Source organism: Cyanistes caeruleus, chromosome 1 (assembly GCF_971803275.1).
Source record: "Cyanistes caeruleus chromosome 1, bCyaCae1.hap1.1, whole genome shotgun sequence".
NCBI classification, from domain to species: Eukaryota; Metazoa; Chordata; class Aves; order Passeriformes; family Paridae; genus Cyanistes; species Cyanistes caeruleus.
Genome location: NC_141701.1, coordinates 1,247,179 through 1,264,661, shown reverse-complemented (window position 1 = coordinate 1,264,661; position 17,483 = coordinate 1,247,179). Strand labels below are relative to the sequence as shown.

The following is a 17,483-nucleotide window of genomic DNA, read 5'->3' as shown; positions in this document are numbered from 1 at the left end:
GGAAAATGTAGGGAAATGGGGAGAAAAATGGGGAAAAATGGGGGAAAATGGGGGAAAATGGGGAGAAATGGGTGGAAAAATGGGGGGAAATGAGGAAAAAATGGGGGGAAATGGGGAAAAATGGGGGGAAATGGGGAAAAAATGGGGGGAAATGGGGGAAAATGGGGAAAAATGGGGGGAAAATGGGGAAAAAATGGGGAAAAATGGGGAGAAATGGGTGGAAAATGGGGAAAATGGGTGGAAAAATGGGGGGAAATGGGGAAAAAATGGGGGGAAATGGGGAAAAATGGGGGAAAACCGGAATAAATGTGAAAAATGGGAATAAATGTGGGAAAAAAGGGAATAAAAATGGCAATAAAGGGGAATAAAAGTGAAGAAAAATGGGAATAAATGTGAAAAAAATGGGAAAAAAGTGAAAAAAAATGGGAATAAAAGTGGAAAAAATGGGAATAAAAGTGGAAAAAATGGGAATAAAAGTGAAAAAAAGGGAATAAATGTTATAAATGAGAATAAATGTGGGAAAAAAGGGAATAAAAATGAAAATAAATAGGAATAAAAGTGAAGAAAAATGGGAATAAAAGTACAAAAATGGGAATAAATGTGGAAAAATGGGAATAAATGTGGAAAAATGGGAATAAATGTGGAAAAATGGGAATAAATGTGGAAAAAAATGGGAATAAATGTGGAAAAATGGGAATAAAAGTGAAAAAAGGAATAAAAATGAAACTAAATAGAAATAAAAGTGAAAATAAATGGGAATAAAAGTCAAAAAATGGGAATAAAAGTGGAAAAAACAGGAATAAAAGTCAAAAAATGGGAATAAATGTGGAAAAATGGGAATAAAAGTGGAAAAATGTGAATAAATGTGGAAAAAAGGGAATAAAAATGAAAATAAATGGGAATAAAAGTGAAGAAAAATGGGAATAAAAGTACAAAAATGGGAATAAATGTGGAAAAATGGGAATAAATGTGGAAAAATGGGAATAAATGTGGAAAAATGGGAATAAATGTGGAAAAATGGGAATAAAAGTGAAAAAAATGGGAATAAATGTGGAAAAATGGGAATAAAAGTGAAAAAAAGAATAAAAATGAAAATAAATAGAAATAAAAGTGAAAATAAATGGGAATAAAAGTCAAAAAATGGTAATAAAAGTGGAAAAAACAGGAATAAAAGTCAAAAAATGGGAATAAAAGTACAAAAATGGGAATAAATATGGAAAAAAGGGAATAAAAATGAAAATAAATGGGAATAAAAATGAAAATAAATGGGAATAAAAGTGAAGAAAAATGGGAATAAAAGTGGAAAAATGGGAATAAATGTGGGAAAAATGTGAATAAATGTGGAAAAAAGGGAATAAAAATGAAAATAAATGGGAATAAAAGTGAAGAAAAATGGGAATAAAAGTACAAAAATGGGAATAAATGTGGAAAAATGGGAATAAATGTGGAAAAATGGGAATAAATGTGGAAAAATGGGAATAAATATGGAAAAATGGGAATAAATGTGGAAAAAAATGGGAATAAATGTGGAAAAATGGGAATAAAAGTGAAAAAAGGAATAAAAATGAAAATAAATAGAAATAAAAGTGAAAATAAATGGGAATAAAAGTCAAAAAATGGGAATAAAAGTGGAAAAATGGGAATAAAAATACAAAAATGGGAATAAATGTGGAAAAATGGGAATAAAAATGAAAATAAATGGGAATAAAAGTGAAGAAAAATGGGAATAAAAGTGGAAAAATGGGAATAAATGTGGGAAAAATGTGAATAAATGTGGAAAAAAGGGAATAAAAATGAAAATAAATGGGAATAAAAGTACAAAAAAAGGGAATAATTTTGTTTCTGGCCCCCCTAGGGCCTGGGAATGGCAGCGGGATTTGGGAATTTGGGGAATTTGGGGAATTTTCCCTCTGGAAAAGCGGGAATACCTTGTTGCTTCCGTCCTGCAGCGGGAGTTTCATGGAAGAGAGGATGCTGAGTTTCTTGATTTCCATCTGGGAAGCTGGAAAAAAACGGGAATTTGGGATGGAATTCCTGAAAATCTTGGAATTCTCAATGGGAATTCTCAAAATGTTGCTGGAAATTTGTATTAAATGGGAATAAATTCCTAGAAAGCTTCATAAAAATGCACTAAAAATCCGAATTAAAATAAATTCCCATAAAATCCAAATCAATCCCATAAAAACCCTCAAAAAAATCCCAAAAAAATCACAAAAATCCCCCCAAAAAATCCTGAAAATCCCTTAAAAAATCCCCCAAAAAATCCCAAAAAATCCCGCAAAAATCCCATAAAAACCCCAAAAGAACCCTTAAAAAAACCCCAAAAAATTCCCATAAAAACCCTCAAAAAATCCCCAAAACAACTCCAAAAAATCCCCAAAAAATCACAAAAAACCCCCCAAAAACCCCTGAAAATCCCTTAAAAAATCCCTCAAAAAATCCCTCAAAAATCTCCCCAAAATTTCCAAAAAATCCCCAAAAACCCTCAAAAAATTCCAAAAATATCCTGGAAAAAATCCCCCAAAATTTCCAATGAAATCAAAAAAACCCTCAAAAAATCTCAAAAAAATCCCAAAAAAATCCCCAAAAAATCCCCAAAAAATCCCTAAAAAAACCTCAAAAAATCCCAAAAATTCCTCCAAAAAATCCCCAAAAAATCACGAAAATCCCCCCAAAAAAATCCTGAAAATCCCTTAAAAAATCCCTTAAAAATCGCCAAAAAAATCCCCCCCAAAAAAATCCTGAAAAAACCCCAAAAAATCCCAAAAAATCCCCAAAAAATCCCAAAAAATTCCCCAAAAAATTTAAAAAAAACCCCCAAAATATCCCAAAAAATCCCCCCAAAAATCCCAAAAAATCCCCAAAAAAATCCCAAAAATTCCTCCAAAAAATCCCAAAAAAATCACAAAAATCCCCCAAAATAATCCTGAAAATCCCTTAAAAAATCCCTTAAAAATCCCTTAAAAAATCCCTTAAAAATCCCAAAAAATCCCCAAAAAATCCCAAAAAATCCCCAAAAAATCCCCAAAAAATCCCAAAAAATCCCCAAAAAATTCCCAAAAAATCCCCCCAAAATTCCCGGGATTCCCCGAAGCTGCCCCAAGGCCAATTCCATGGAATTTCCCTGGAATTCTGGGAATTCCCAGAGCACTGAAAATATCCTCCAAAAAATAAAAAAAAAAATTCAAAAAACCCTCAAAAAAACCCCAAAAAATCCCCAAAAATTTCCATAAAAACCCCAAGAAACCCTCAAAAAATTCCCAGAAAAACCCTCAAAAAATTCCCATAAAAACCCTCAAAAAATCCCAAAAAACCTCCAAAAAATCCCCAAAATATCACGAAAATCCGCCAAAAAAATCCTGAAAATCCCTTAAAAAATCCCAAAAAAATCCCCAAAAAAATCCCAAAAAAATCCCAAAAAATCCCCAAAAAATCCCAAAAAAACCCCCCAAAAATCCCAAAAAATCCCCCAAAAAATCCCAAAAAATCCCAAAAAAATCCCCAAAAAATCCCCAAAAAATCCCAAAAAAAATCCCAAAAAATCCCAAAAAAATCCCAAAAAAAATCCCAAAAAAATCCCAAAAAATCCCCAAAAATCCCCCAAAATTCCCGGGATTCCCCGAAGCTGCCCCAAGGCCAATGCCATGGAATTTCCCTGGAATTCTGGGAATTGCCGGAGCACTGACGGGCGCTGTTGAGGAGGTGGCGCAGCACGAGCAGGGATCCCACGCGGAGCCGTTCCGAGCCGCTCTCCAATTTCGGGAGCAGGAAAAGCAGGAGCCGATCCGGGAAAGGAAAAGCTGGAAAAATCGGGATAAAAATCAGGGAATTTTGGGAATTTGGGATGGGAATTGAAGGGGGGAATGGGGGGTTGGGGAGGGATGGGGAAATGAGGGGAAATCGGGGGGGAAATGGGAATAAAAGAGGGAAAATTGGGGGGGAAAAGAGGGAAAAATTGGGAAAAATATGAACAGAAATTAAAGGGAAATTGGGGAAAAATTGGGGAAAAATTAGGGGGAAAATGGGGGAAAAATTAGGGAAAAATTGGGGGAAAATTGGGGAAGTTGGGGAAAAAATTAGGGGAAAATTGGGAAAAAATTTGGGATAAATTGGGGGGAAAATGGGGAAAAATTGGAGGGAAAATTTGGGAAAAATTGGGGAGAAACTGGGAGGAAATTGGGGAAAATTGGAAAACAAAGGGGGGAATTGAGGAAAAAATGTTAAAAATTGGGAAAATAGGAGCAAAAATTGGGGAAAAAATTAGGGGAAAATTGGGAAAAAATTGGGGGAAATTTGGGGAAAATTTGGGGGAAAAAATGGGGGAAATTCAGGAAAAATTGGGGAAAAACTGGGGGGAAACTGAGGGAAAAATTGGGGGAAATTTGGTGAGAATTGGGAAAAAATTGGAGAAAAAATTGGGAGAAAATTGGGGAAAATTGGAGAAAAAAGGGGGGAATTGAGAAAAAAACTGGGTAAAAATTGGGAAAAAAGGGGCAAAAATTAAGGAAAAAAAATTGGGGGAAAATTGGGAAAAAATTGGAGAAAAATAAGGGGGAAATTCAGCAAAAATTGGGAAAAATTAGGAAGAAATTGGGGGGAAATTGGGGAAAAATGGGGGGAATTGTAGAAAAAATTGGGTAAAAATTGGGAAAAAAGGGGCAAAAATTGAGGAAAATATTGGAGAAAAATTGGGAGAAATTTGGGAAAAATTGGGAAGAAATTGGGAGGAAATTGGGGAAAATTGGAGAAAAAAGGGAGGAATTGAGGATAAAACTGGGTAAAAATTGGGAAAAAAGGGGCAAAAATTTGGGATAAAATTGAGGGAAAATTGTGAAAAAGTTGGGGAAAAATTGGGAAAAATTTGTGGAAAAATAAGGGGAAAATTCAGGAAAAAATGGGAAAAATTGGGGGAAAATTGGGGAAAAATTGGGAGGAAAATGGGGGAAAAATTGGGGGAAAAATAAGGGGAAAACGGGGGAAATTGTAGAAAAAATTGGGGGAAAATGGGGGAATAATTGGGGAAAAATGGGGGAAAATTGGGGAAAAATTGGAGAAAATCTGGGGTGAAAATGAAGGAAAAAAATTGGGGAAAAATTGGGGAGAAATTTGGGAAAAATTGGGAGGAAATTGGGGAAAAATTGGGGGAAAATGGGAAAAATTTGGAGAAAAATAAGGGGAAAATTCAGGAAAAAATGTGAAAAATTGGGAAGAAATTGGGAGGAAATTGGGAGAAAATTAGAAAAAAAAAGGGGAATTGAGGATAAAACTGGGTAAAAATTGGGAAAAAAGGAGCAAAAATTGAGGAAAAAAATGGGGGGAAATTGGGAAAAAATTGGAGAAAAATTGGGGGGAAAATGAGGGAAAAATTGGGGAAAAATTGGGGGAAATTGGGAAAAAATTGGGCAGAAATTGGGGAAAAATTGGGAAAAATTTGAAGAAAAATAAGGGGAAATTCAGAAAAAAATGTGAAAAATTGTGAGGAAATTGGGAGAAAATTAGAGAAAGAAAGGGGAATTGAGGATAAAACTGGGTAAAAATTGGGAAAAAAGGGGCAAAAATTTGGGATAAAATTGGGGTAAAATTGGGAAAAAGTTGGGGAAAAATTGGGAAAAACTTGTGGAAAAATAAGGGGAAAATTCAGGAAAAAATGGGGAAAATTGGGGGAAAATTGGGGAAAAATTGGGAGGAAAATGGGGGAAAACTGGGGAAAAATTGGGGGAAATTGGGGAAAAATTGGGCAGAAATTGGGAGAACATCGGGGAAAACTGGAGAAAAAAGGGGGGAATTGAGGAAAAAATTGGGGAAAAACTGGGGAAAAATTGGGAAAAATTTGTGGAAAAATAGGGAAAAATTTGGGGAAAAATAAGGGGAAAACTGGGGGGAAATTGTAGAAAAAATTGGGGGAAAATGGGGGAATAATTGGGGAAAATTGGGGGAAAATTGGGGAAAAATTGGAGAAAATCTGGGGTAAAAATGAAGGAAAAAAATTGGGGAAAAATTGGGGAGAAATTTGGGAAAAATTGGGAGGAAATTGGGGAAAAATTGGGGGAAAATGGGAAAAATTTGGAGAAAAATAAGGGGAAAATTCAGGAAAAAATGTGAAAAATTGGGAAGAAATTGGGAGGAAATTGGGAGAAAATTAGAAAAAAAAAGGGGAATTGAGGATAAAACTGGGTAAAAATTGGGAAAAAAGGAGCAAAAATTGAGGAAAAAAATGGGGGGAAATTGGGAAAAAATTGGAGAAAAATTGGGGGGAAAATGAGGGAAAAATTGGGGAAAAATTGGGGGAAATTGGGAAAAAATTGGGCAGAAATTGGGGAAAAATTGGGAAAAATTTGAAGAAAAATAAGGGGAAAATTCAGAAAAAAATGTGAAAAATTGTGAGGAAATTGGGAGAAAATTAGAGAAAGAAAGGGGAATTGAGGATAAAACTGGGTAAAAATTGGGAAAAAAGGGGCAAAAATTTGGGATAAAATTGGGGTAAAATTGGGAAAAAGTTGGGGAAAAATTGGGAAAAACTTGTGGAAAAATAAGGGGAAAATTCAGGAAAAAATGGGGAAAATTGGGGGAAAATTGGGGAAAAATTGGGAGGAAAATGGGGGAAAAATTGGGGAAAAATTGGGGGAAATTGGGAAAAAATTGAGAAAAAATTGGGAGAATATTGGGGAAAACTGGAGAAAAAAGGGCGGAATTGAGGAAAAAATTGGGGAAAAACTGGGGAAAAATTGGGAAAAATTTGGGGAAAAATAAGGGGAAAATTGGGGGGAAATTGTAGAAAAAAATGAGGGAAAATTGGGGAAATAATTGGGGAAAATTGGGGAAAAATTGGGAGAAAATCTGGGGTGAAAATGAGGGGAAAAATTGGGGAGAAATTTGGGAAAAAATGGGAAGAAATTGGGAGGAAATTGGGGAAAATTGAGGATAAAACTGGGTAAAAATTGGGAAAAAAGGGGCAAAAATTGAGGAAAAAAATGGGGGGAAATTGGGAAAAAATTGGGGAAAAATTGGGAAAAATTTGGAGAAGAATAAGGGGGAAATTCAGGAAAAATTGGGAAAAATTGGGGGGAAATTGGGGAAAAAATTGATAAAAATTGGGGAAAAATAGGGAAAATTTTTTGGAAAAAATTGAGGGAAAATTGAGGGAAAAAATTGGGGGAAAATTGGGGGAAAAAATTGGGAAAATTGAAATAAAAATATGGAAGGAAAATAGGGGAGAAAAAAAGGGGAAAAGGGGAAAAAATTGGAATAAAAGGGTGAAATTGGGTGGAAATTTGAGAAAAAATTTGGGGAAAAATTGGGGAAAAAGAGAAAAAAATGAGGGAAAACGGGGGAAAAGTGGGAAAAAATGGGGAAAATAGGGAAAAAATGGGAAAAAATGGGGAAAAAGCAGGAAAATTAAGAAAAATTGGGGATAAACGGGGGGAAATTGGTTAGAAAGGGGGGAAATTGGGGAAAAAAGGGGAAGAATTGGTTAAAAAGGGGGAAAATTGGGGAATAATTGGGGAAAAATTGAGGGAAATTGGGATAAAGGGGGAAAATTTGGGGGAAAATTGGGATAAAATAGGAAAATTGAAGAAAAAAGGGGAAAATTGAGGAAAAATTGAGGAAAAATTTAGGGAAAAAGAGGGAAAATTGGGATAAAGGGAGGGAAATTGAGGCAAAATGAGGGGAATTGGGATTTTTTGGGATTTCCCAGCTCCAAAAGCTCTGGAAAATCCTCGGGAATTGCGGGAATTGCTCACCCAGGACGGAGAAGCAGCGCAGGAGCTCCGTGTGGTTCTTGGCATTTGTGGGAATGTTGGGATCGGCCGGAGCACAAATCTGGGGGAAAATGGGGAAAAAACAATGGGAAAAAACAGGGGAAAAGTGGGAAAAAAGCTGGGAAAAAACAGGGGAAAAGGAGGAAAAAAGCTGGGAAAAATTAGGGGAAATATGGGGGGAAATGGGGAAAATTCAGGGGAAATATGGGGGGAAAATGGGGAAAATTCAGGGGAAATGTGGGGGGAAAATGGGGAAAATTCAGGGGAAATATGGGGGGAAAATTCAGGGAAAATATGGGGGGAAAATGGGGAAAATTCAGGGAAAAAAACCTGGGAAAAATCAGGGAGAAACAGGAAAAAAAAATGGGAAAATTCTGGGGGAAAGTCTGGGAAAAGAAGGGAAAAACCTGGGAAAAATTGGAGAAAAACCTGGAAAAAATCAGGGAAAATCTGGGAAAAAACTTGGAGAAAATCTGGGAATAAACAGGGAAAAATCAGGGGAAATTTGGGGGAAAATCTGGGAAAAACCTGGAGAAAATCAGGGAAAATCTGGGAAAAACCTGGAGAAAATCAGGGAAAATCTGGGAATAAACAGGGAAAAAACAGGGGAAATTTGGGGAAAAATCTGGGGAAAAATCCGGGAAAAATCAGGGAAAATTTGGGAAAAATCCTGGATAAATCTAAGAAAAATTTGAGAAAAATTCAGGAATAATGCTGGGAAAAATGTTGTAAAAATCCAGGAGAAATGCAAGAAAAATCAGGGGAAATGCCAGGAAAAATCCTGGAAAAATCTGGGAAAAATCCAGGAAAAGTCCTCAAAAAATCCTGGAAAAAATCTGGGAAAAACATGGGAAAAAATCTGGGAAAAATCCAGGAAAATACCAGAAAAATCTGAGGAAAAGTCCCCCAAAAATCCCAAAAAGAATATGGGGAAAATCCTGAAAAAATACAGGAAAAATAAGAGAAAAATGCAGGAAAAATCTGTGAAAAATCCAGGAAAAATCACTGAAAAATCCTGAAAAAAAATCTGGGAAATTTATGGGAAAACCTTGAAAAAATACAGGAAAAATATGGGAAAAACGTGGGGAAAATAAAGGAAAAAATTCCAGAAAAATCCCTTAAAAAACCCTGGAAAAATAAGAGAAAAATCCTGGAAAATTATGGGAAGAATCTGGGAAAATCCAGAGGAAATAGCAGAAAAATCTGGGAAAAATCCTGGAAAATTACAGAAAAATTATGGGAAAAACCTGGGGAAAATCCTGGAAAAATCCCAGTAAAGTCCTGAAAAAAATCCTGGGAAAATCCCAGAAAAATCTGGGAAAAATCCAGGAAAAATAAAAAGAAAATCCTGAAAAAATATGGGAAAAATTCGGGGAAAAATCTGGGAAAAATCCCAGAAAAATCTGGGAAAAATCCAGGAAAAATCCCCAAAAAATCCTGAAAAAATATGGGAAAAATTCTGGAAAAATCCGGGGAAAATCCCAGAAAAATCTGGGAAAAGTCCCAGAAAAATTCCCAAAAAATCCTGAAGAAATCTGGGAAAAATTCTGGAAAATGTGGGCAAAATCCCAGAAAAATCTAAGAAGAATCCCAGAAAAATTCTAAAAAAATCCCAGAAAAATCTGGGAAAAATCCAGGAAAAATAAAAAAAAAATCCTGAAAAAATATGGGAAAAATTCTGGAAAAATCTGGGAAAAATCCCAGAAAAATTTGGGAAAAGTCCCAGAAAAATTCTGAAAAAAATCTCAGAAAAATCCCGGGAAAATCCTGGAAAAATCCCTGAAAACCCCTAAAAAATCCTGAAAAAATCTGGGAAAAATTCTGAAAAAATCCTGAAAAAATCTCAGAAAAATCCAACTAAAATCCCCCAAAAATCCTGTAAAAATCTGGAAAAAATTCTGAAAAAATCTGGGAAAAATTCCCAAAAAATCTCAGAAAAATCCCGTGAAAATCCTGGAAAAATCCCTGAAAACCCCTAAAAAATCCTGAAAAAATCTGGGAAAAATTCTGAAAAAGTCCTTAAAAAAATCTCAGAAAAATCCCAGAAAAATCCAAGAAAAATCCCCCAAAAACCCTGTAAAAATCTGGAAAAAATTCTGAAAAAATCTGGGAAAAATTCCCAAAAAATCCCAGAAAAATCCCAGAAAAATCTGGGAAACATCCCCAAAAAATCTGGAAAAAATCTGGAAAAAATCCAGGGAAAATCCCAGAAAAATTAAAAAAAAATCTGGGAAAAATTCTGAAAAAATCCAGGAAAAATCCCAGAAAAATCAGGAATAAATCCAGCAGAATTCCAGGAAAAATCCTGGGATTGGAGGAGAATTCCTGGGAATTCCCTGACCTGGGTCAGCAGCGTTCCCAGGAGCGAATCCAGCTGCGCTTCCAAGCTCCGGCTCCCGATTCCCACGGAAGATTCCAGAATCTGGCAGAGGCTCTGTGGGAAAAAGAGAAAAAAAAAATCAGGAAAAATCCAGAATAAAAAGGGAATTCTGGCAATTCCAGAGGGAAAATTCCCAAAAATCCCAATTTGAGGTTGTTCCCGGTTTTTTTCTGGGATCAAATCCTGAATTTCCCTCCTGGATCCCGATTTGGATCCTTTCAATCCCTGATTTATTGGGTTTTTGGGATGAGGTTTTCCAGTTTTTTGATGGGATATGAATATGGGGAAAAATCCTGGAAAAATCCTGGAAAAATCTTGGAAAAATCCTGGGAAAATTCTGGGGAAAATCCATGGAAAATCCAGGAAAAAATCAGGAAAAATCCTCAAAAATTCCCTGAAAAACTCAGGAAAAATCTGGGAAAATCCAGGAAAAAACCTGGAAAAATCCCAGAAAACTCCAGGAAAAATCCAGGATAAATCCCAAAAAATTCCCTAAAAAATCCAGGAAAAATCATGAAAAATACAGGAAAAATGCAGGGAAAATCCCAGAAAAATCCCAGAAAATTCCAGGAAAAATCCGGGAAAAAAATCCAGAAAATTCCTGGAAAAATCCAAGAATAATTGAGGAAAAATCCTGAAATAATCCAAGAAAAATCATGGAATAATCCTGAAATAATCCCTGAAAATTCCCCCCCCCAAAAAAACCCAGGAAAAATCTGAAAAAATCCAAGAAAAATCCCAGGAAATTCCAGGGGAAATCCAGGGAAAAAAATCCAGAAAATTTCTGGAGAAATCCAGGAAAAATCTGGAAAATTCCAGGGAAAATCCCAGAAAAAAAAATCCCAGAAAAAAAATCCAGAAAATTTCGGGAACAAACCTGGAAAAACCCTAAAAATTCCCTAAAAACCCAGGAAAAATCAGGGAAAATCTGGAAAAATCCAGGAAAAATCCCTGAAAATTCCCTTAAAAACCCAGGAAAAATCATGGAAAATACAGGAAAAAAATCTGGGAAAAATCCTGGAAAAATCCCAGAAAAATCCAGGAAAAATCCAGGATAAATCCAAAAAAATTCCCCCAAAAATTCGGGAAAACCCAGGAAAAATCCTGGAAAAATCCCAGAAAAGTCCAGGATAAATCCCTGAAAATTCCCATAAAAACCCAGGAAAAATCATGGAAAATACAGGAAAAAATCTGGGAAAAATCCTGGAAAAATCCCAGAAAAATCCAGGAAAAATCCAGGATAAATCCAAAAAAATTCCCCCAAAAATTCGGGAAAACCCAGGAAAAATCCTGGAAAAATCCCAGAAAAGTCCAGGATAAATCCCTGAAAATTCCCATAAAAACCCAGGAAAAATCATGGAAAATACAGGAAAAAATCTGGGAAAAATCCTGGAAAAATCCCAGAAAAATCCAGGAAAAATCCAGGATAAATCCCAAAAAAATTCCCTAAAAAATCCAAGAAAAATCTGGGAAAATCCAGGAAAAATCCCAGAAAATTCCAAAAAAAATCCCGGAAAAACCTAAACTAAATCCCCAAAAATTCCTTTAAAAATCACTGAAAATTCCAAGAAAAATCCAGGAAAAATCCCGGCAAAGCCCCAAAATTTGGGGAAGAATTCCCAGACCTTGGAGATGGGAAAAGGCTCCGGGTGTTTCTTGTAGAGGCCGAGAATTCCCGGCAGGATTTTTGGGAGTTGCTCTTCCAGCTTTTCCTCGGGAATTAAGGAGCTCATGGGGCCCAGGGCTTCCAGCACGGCCAAACGCACCTGGAAAAATGCGGGAAAAGAGCGGGAAAATCCCGGAATTCCAACGGGAATGGGAATGGGGGATGGGGAGGAGGAGGAATTCCGGGAATTCCCGAATCCAGGGGGGGTTCAGGGTTAAAATTCCCAATCCTGAGGGATTGCATTCCCAAAATTGCCAATGCTGGTCCAAATAACCTGATCCAAATATCCCCAATTCCCGAATCCCGGAATTCCTGAATCCCAACGTTCCCAAATCCCGGGATTCCTGAATCCCAACATTCCCAAATCCCGGAATTCCCAAATTCCAGCATTCCCAAATCCCAGGAATTCCCATTCCCAGCATTCCCAAATCTGGGAATTCCTGAATCCCAACATTCCCAAATCCCAGAATTCCCAAATTCCAGCATTCCCAAATCCTGCAATTCCCAATCTGGGAATTCCAAAATCCAGGAATTCCCAAATCCCGGAATTCCCATTCCCAGCATTCCCAAATCCTGGAATTCCTTAATCCCAGCATTCCCAAATCCCAGAATTCCCAAATTCCAGCGTTCCCAAATCCTGCAATTCCCAAATTCCAGCATTCCCAAATCTGGGAATTCCTGAATCCCAACATTCCCAAATCCCGGAATTCCCAAATTCCAGCATTCCCAAATCTGGGAATTCCAAAATCCAGGAATTCCCAAATCCCGGAATTCCCATTCCCAGCATTCCCAAATCCCAGGAATTCCCGAATCCCGGAATTCCCACTCCCAACATTCCCAAATCCAGGAATTCCCAAATCCCACAATTCCCATTCCTGGAATTCCCGAATCCCGGAATTCCCGCTCCCACCATTCCCAAATCCCAGGAATTCCCAAATCCAGGAATTCTCATTCTCACCATTCCCATTCCCAAAATTCCTGAATCCCAGAATTCCCTCTCCCAGCATTCCCAAATCCAGGAATTCCCAAATCCAGGAATTCCCACTCCCAGCATTCCCAAATCCCAGAATTCCCATTCCCGCCATTCCCAAATCCCAGGAATTCCCAAATCCAGGAATTCCCACTCCCAGCATTCCCATTCCTGGAATTCCTGAATCCTGGAATTCCCAAATCCCGAAATTCCTATTCCTACCGTTCCCAAATTCCAGCATTCCCAAATCTGGGAATTCCAAAATCCAGGAATTCCCAAATCCCGGAATTCCCATTCCTGGAATTCCCAAATCCCCAAATTCCCACTCCCAGAATACCCAAATCCTGGAATTCACCTTCCTGCCATTCCCAAATCCCGGAATTCCCGAATCCCAACATTCCCAAATCCCACAATTCCCATTCCTGGAATTCCCAAATCCCAAAATTCCCAAATTTCATCATTCCCAAATCTGGGAATTCCAAAATCCAGGAATTCTCAAATCCAGGAATTCCCGCTCCCACCATTCCCAAATCCCGGAATTCCCAAATCTGGGAATTCTCACTCTGGCCATTCCAAAATCCGGGAATTCCTGAATCCCAACATTTCCAAATCCCAGAATTCCCAAATTCCAGCATTCCCAAATCTGGGAATTCCAAAATCCAGGAATTCCCATTCCCACCATTCCCAAATCCAGGAATTCCCAAATCCCACAATTCCCATTCCTGGAATTCCCGAATCCCAAAATTCCCGCTCCCACCATTCCCAAATCCCAGGAATTCCCAAATCCAGGAATTCTCATTCCCACCGTTCCCATTCCCAAAATTCCTGAATCCCAGAATTCCCTCTCCCAGCATTCCCAAATCCAGGAATTCCCAAATCCAGGAATTCCCACTCCCAGCATTCCCAAATCCCAGAATTCCCATTCCCACCATTCCCAAATCCCAGGAATTCCCAAATCCTGCAATTCCCACTCCCAGCATTCCCAAATCCTGAAATTCCCATTCCTGGAATTCCCACATCCCGGAATTCCCACCCTCACAATTCCCAAATCCCAGAATTCCCATTCCCACCATTCCCAAATCCCAGGAATTCCCAAATCCCAGGAATTCCCAATTCCAGGAATTCCCATTCCCACCATTCTCAAATCCTGAAATTCCCATTCCTGGAATTCCCACATCCCGGAATTCCCACCCCCACAATTCCCAAATCCTGGAATCCCCATTCCCACCATTCCCATTCCTGGAATTCCCGAATCCTGGAATTCCCAAATCCCGAAATTCCTACTCCTACCGTTCCCAAATCCCAAAATTCCCAAATCCCCAGAATTCCCGAATCCCAGCATTCCCATTCCCGGAATTCCCATTCCTGGAATTACCAAATCCCCAAATTCCCACTCCCAACATTCCCAAATCCTGGAATACCCCTTCCTGCCATTCCCAAATCCCGGAATTCCCATTCCTGGAATTACCAAATCCCGGAATTCCTATTCCCAGCATTCCCAAATCCTGCAATTCCCATTCCCAGCATTCCCAGATCCCGGGATTCCCATTCCCACCATTCCCAAATCCCAGAATTCCCAGGATTCCCATTCCCAGCATTCCCAGCATTCCCAGCATTCCCAGAATTCCCAGAATTCCCATTCCCAATCCCAGCATTCCCAGAATTCCCGGAATTCCCAGCATTCCCGGGATTCCCATTCCCAGCATTCCCAGCATTCCCGTCATTCCCGGGATTCCCATTCCCAGCATTCCCAGCATTCCCGTCATTCCCGGGATTCCCATTCCCAGCATTCCCGGCATTCCCAGCATTCCCAGAATTCCCAGCATTCCCAGAATTCCTGGGATTCCCATTCCCAGCATTCCCAGCATTCCCAGCATTCCCGGCATTCCCGGCATTCCCGGGATTCCCAGAATTCCCATTCCCAGCATTCCCAGCATTCCCGGCATTCCCGGAATTCCCATTCCCAGCATTCCCGGCATTCCCGGAATTCCCGGAATTCCCAGCATTCCCGGCATTCCCAGCATTCCCGGAATTCCCATTCCCAGCATTCCCAGCATTCCCGGAATTCCCGGAATTCCCGGCATTCCCAGCATTCCCAGCATTCCCAGCATTCCCAGCATTCCCGGCATTCCCGGCATTCCCGGAATTCCCGGAATTCCCGGAATTCCCATTCCCAGCATTCCCAGCATTCCCGGCATTCCCAGCATTCCCAGCATTCCCAGCATTCCCAGCATTCCCAGAATTCCCGGGATTCCCATTCCCAGCATTCCCGGCATTCCCGGCATTCCCAGCATTCCCAGCATTCCCAGCATTCCCGGCATTCCCGGAATTCCTGGATTTCCCAGAATTCCCATTCCCAGCATTCCCAGCATTCCCAGCATTCCCAGCATTCCCGGCATTCCCAGCATTCCCGGAATTCCCACCTTGGCGTCTCTGTGGGGGAGCCAGGCGTGGAAGAGGAGCTCGAAGGCGGCTCCCAGCTCCTGGGCAAAGGCGTCCCTGCGGATCGTGGGGTCCGGAGCCTGATCCCGAGCAGCCAAATATTCCAGGATGCTCTCGCTGAAACGCTGCAGGGCTGGGAAAAAACAGCCCAGGAATTGTTGGGAATTTGGGGAATTTTTGGGAATTTTTGGGAATTTTTTTGGAATTTTTTTGGATTTTTTTTGGATTTTTTTTGGAATTTTTGGGGATTTTTTGGGGGATTTTTTTTGGAATTTTTTTTTATTTTTGGGGGCTTTTTTAAAGAATTTTTTGGAAATTTTTGGGGACTTTTATGGAATTTTTCAGGGTTTTAGAAACTTTATTGGGAAACTTTAGAAATATTTGGGAATTTTTTGGGAATTTTTTGGGAATTTTGGGGATTTTTTCTGGAATTTTTTTTTATTTTTTTTGATTTTTGGTGGTTTTTTAAGAATTTTTTGGGAATTTTTGGGAGACTTTTATGGAATTTTTCAAGGTTTTAGAAACTTTATGGGGTTTGGTAAAAGTTGGAAAATTTTAGGAATATTTGGGGATTTTTTGGGATTTTTTGGGATTTTTTGGGGAATTTTTTGGGAATTTTTTGGAATTTTTGGGGAATTTTGGGGGGAATTTTTTGGATTTTTTTTCTCAATTTTTTAGAATTTTTTTGGATTTTTTTTTGAATTTTAATGAAATTTTCCAAGGTTTTAGAAACTTTACGGGATTTGGAACGGGTTGGGAAATTTTAGGAATATTTGGGAATTTTTGGGGAATTTTTGGGTATTTTTGGTTTCGTTTTTTTTTTAATTTTTAGGAATTCTTTTATTTTTAATTGAATTTTTTTTGTGGAATTTTGATGCAGAGCCTGATCCCTGAGCAGCCAAATATTCCAGGATGCTCTCGCTGAAACGCTGCAGGGCTGGGAAAAAACAGCCCAGGAATTGTTGGGAATTTGGGGGAATTGTTGGGAATTTTTGGGGAATTTTTCGGGATTTTTTTGGAATTTTTTTGGATTTTTTTTGGATTTTTTTTGGATTTTTTTTGGATTTTTTTTGGAATTTTTTTTGATTTTTGGGGGGTTTTTTTTAGGATTTTTTTGGGTATTTCTATGGCATTTTTCAAGGTTTTAGAAACTTTATGGGGTTTGGTAAAAGTTGGAAAATTTTAGGAATATTTGGGGACTTTTTGGGAATTATTTGGGATTTTTTGGGGAATTTTTTGGGAAGTTTTTGGGAATTTTTTGGAATTTTTGGGGGAATTTTTGGGGGAATTTTTTGGATTTTTTTTCTCTATTTTTTAGAATTTTTTTGTATTTTTTTTTTGAATTTTAATGAAATTTTCCAAGGTTTTAGAAACTTTATGGGATTTGGGAAGGGTCGGGAAATTTTAGGAATATTTGGGAATTTTTTGGGAATTTTTGGGAATTTTGGGGGTTTTTTTTAATTTTTAGGAATTTTTTGATTTTTAATTGAATTTTTTTTGTGGAATTTTGATGCTGAGCCTGATCCCTGAGCAGCCAAATATTCCAGGATGCTCTCGCTGAAACGCTGCAGGGCTGGGAAAAAACAGCCCAGGAATTGTTGGGAATTTGGGGAATTTTTGGGAATTTTTTGGAATTTTTTTGGAATTTTTTTGGAATTTTTTTAGATTTTTTTTGGATTTTTTTTGAATTTTTTTTGGAATTTTTTTTGCTTTTTGGGGGGTTTTTTTAGGATTTTTTTTTGGATTTCTATGGAATTTTTCAAGGTTTTAGAAACTTTATGGGGTTTGATAAAAGTTGGAAAATTTTAGGAATATTTGGGGAATTTTTGGGAATTTTTGGGAATTTTTGGGTTTTTTTTTTTAATTTTTAGGAATTTTTTGATTTTTAATTGAATTTTTTTTGTGGAATTTTGATGCAGAGCCTGATCCCTGAGCAGCCAAATATTCCAGGATGCTCTCGCTGAAACGCTGCAGGGCTGGGAAAAAACATCCCAGGAATTGTTGGGAATTTGGGGAATTTTTGGGAATTTTTGGGATTTTTTTTGGAATTTTTTTGGAATTTTTTTGGATTTTTTTTGGATTTTTTAGGGATTTTTTTTTAATTTTTGGGGGGTTTTTTTAGGAATTTTTTGGGAATTTTTTGGGACTTTTATGGAATTTGTCAGGGTTTTAGAAACTTTATGGGATTTGGAAAGGGTTGGGAAACTTTAGAAATATTTGGGAATTTTTTGGGAATTTTTTGGGATTTTTTGGGAATTTTTTTGG

General features: G+C 37.9%; 1 protein-coding gene across 5 annotated transcripts in view; it reads right to left on the bottom strand.

The window, feature by feature from the left end:
• MROH1 (maestro heat like repeat family member 1) overlaps nt 1-17,483 on the bottom strand; it is a 143,780-nt gene that overhangs the window by 106,701 nt on the left and 19,596 nt on the right. For all 5 annotated transcript variants that reach the window (XM_086875842.1, XM_086875857.1, XM_086875845.1 and 2 more), the window contains exons 8-13: nt 15,200-15,351; nt 11,766-11,906; nt 10,102-10,194; nt 7,743-7,821; nt 3,687-3,800; nt 1,929-2,002 (exon numbers count right to left, since the gene is read on the bottom strand). In XM_086875842.1, coding sequence (XP_086731968.1) covers nt 1,929-2,002; nt 3,687-3,800; nt 7,743-7,821; nt 10,102-10,194; nt 11,766-11,906; nt 15,200-15,351 — 653 coding nt within the window. The remainder of the gene's footprint in view (nt 1-1,928; nt 2,003-3,686; nt 3,801-7,742; nt 7,822-10,101; nt 10,195-11,765; nt 11,907-15,199; nt 15,352-17,483) is intronic.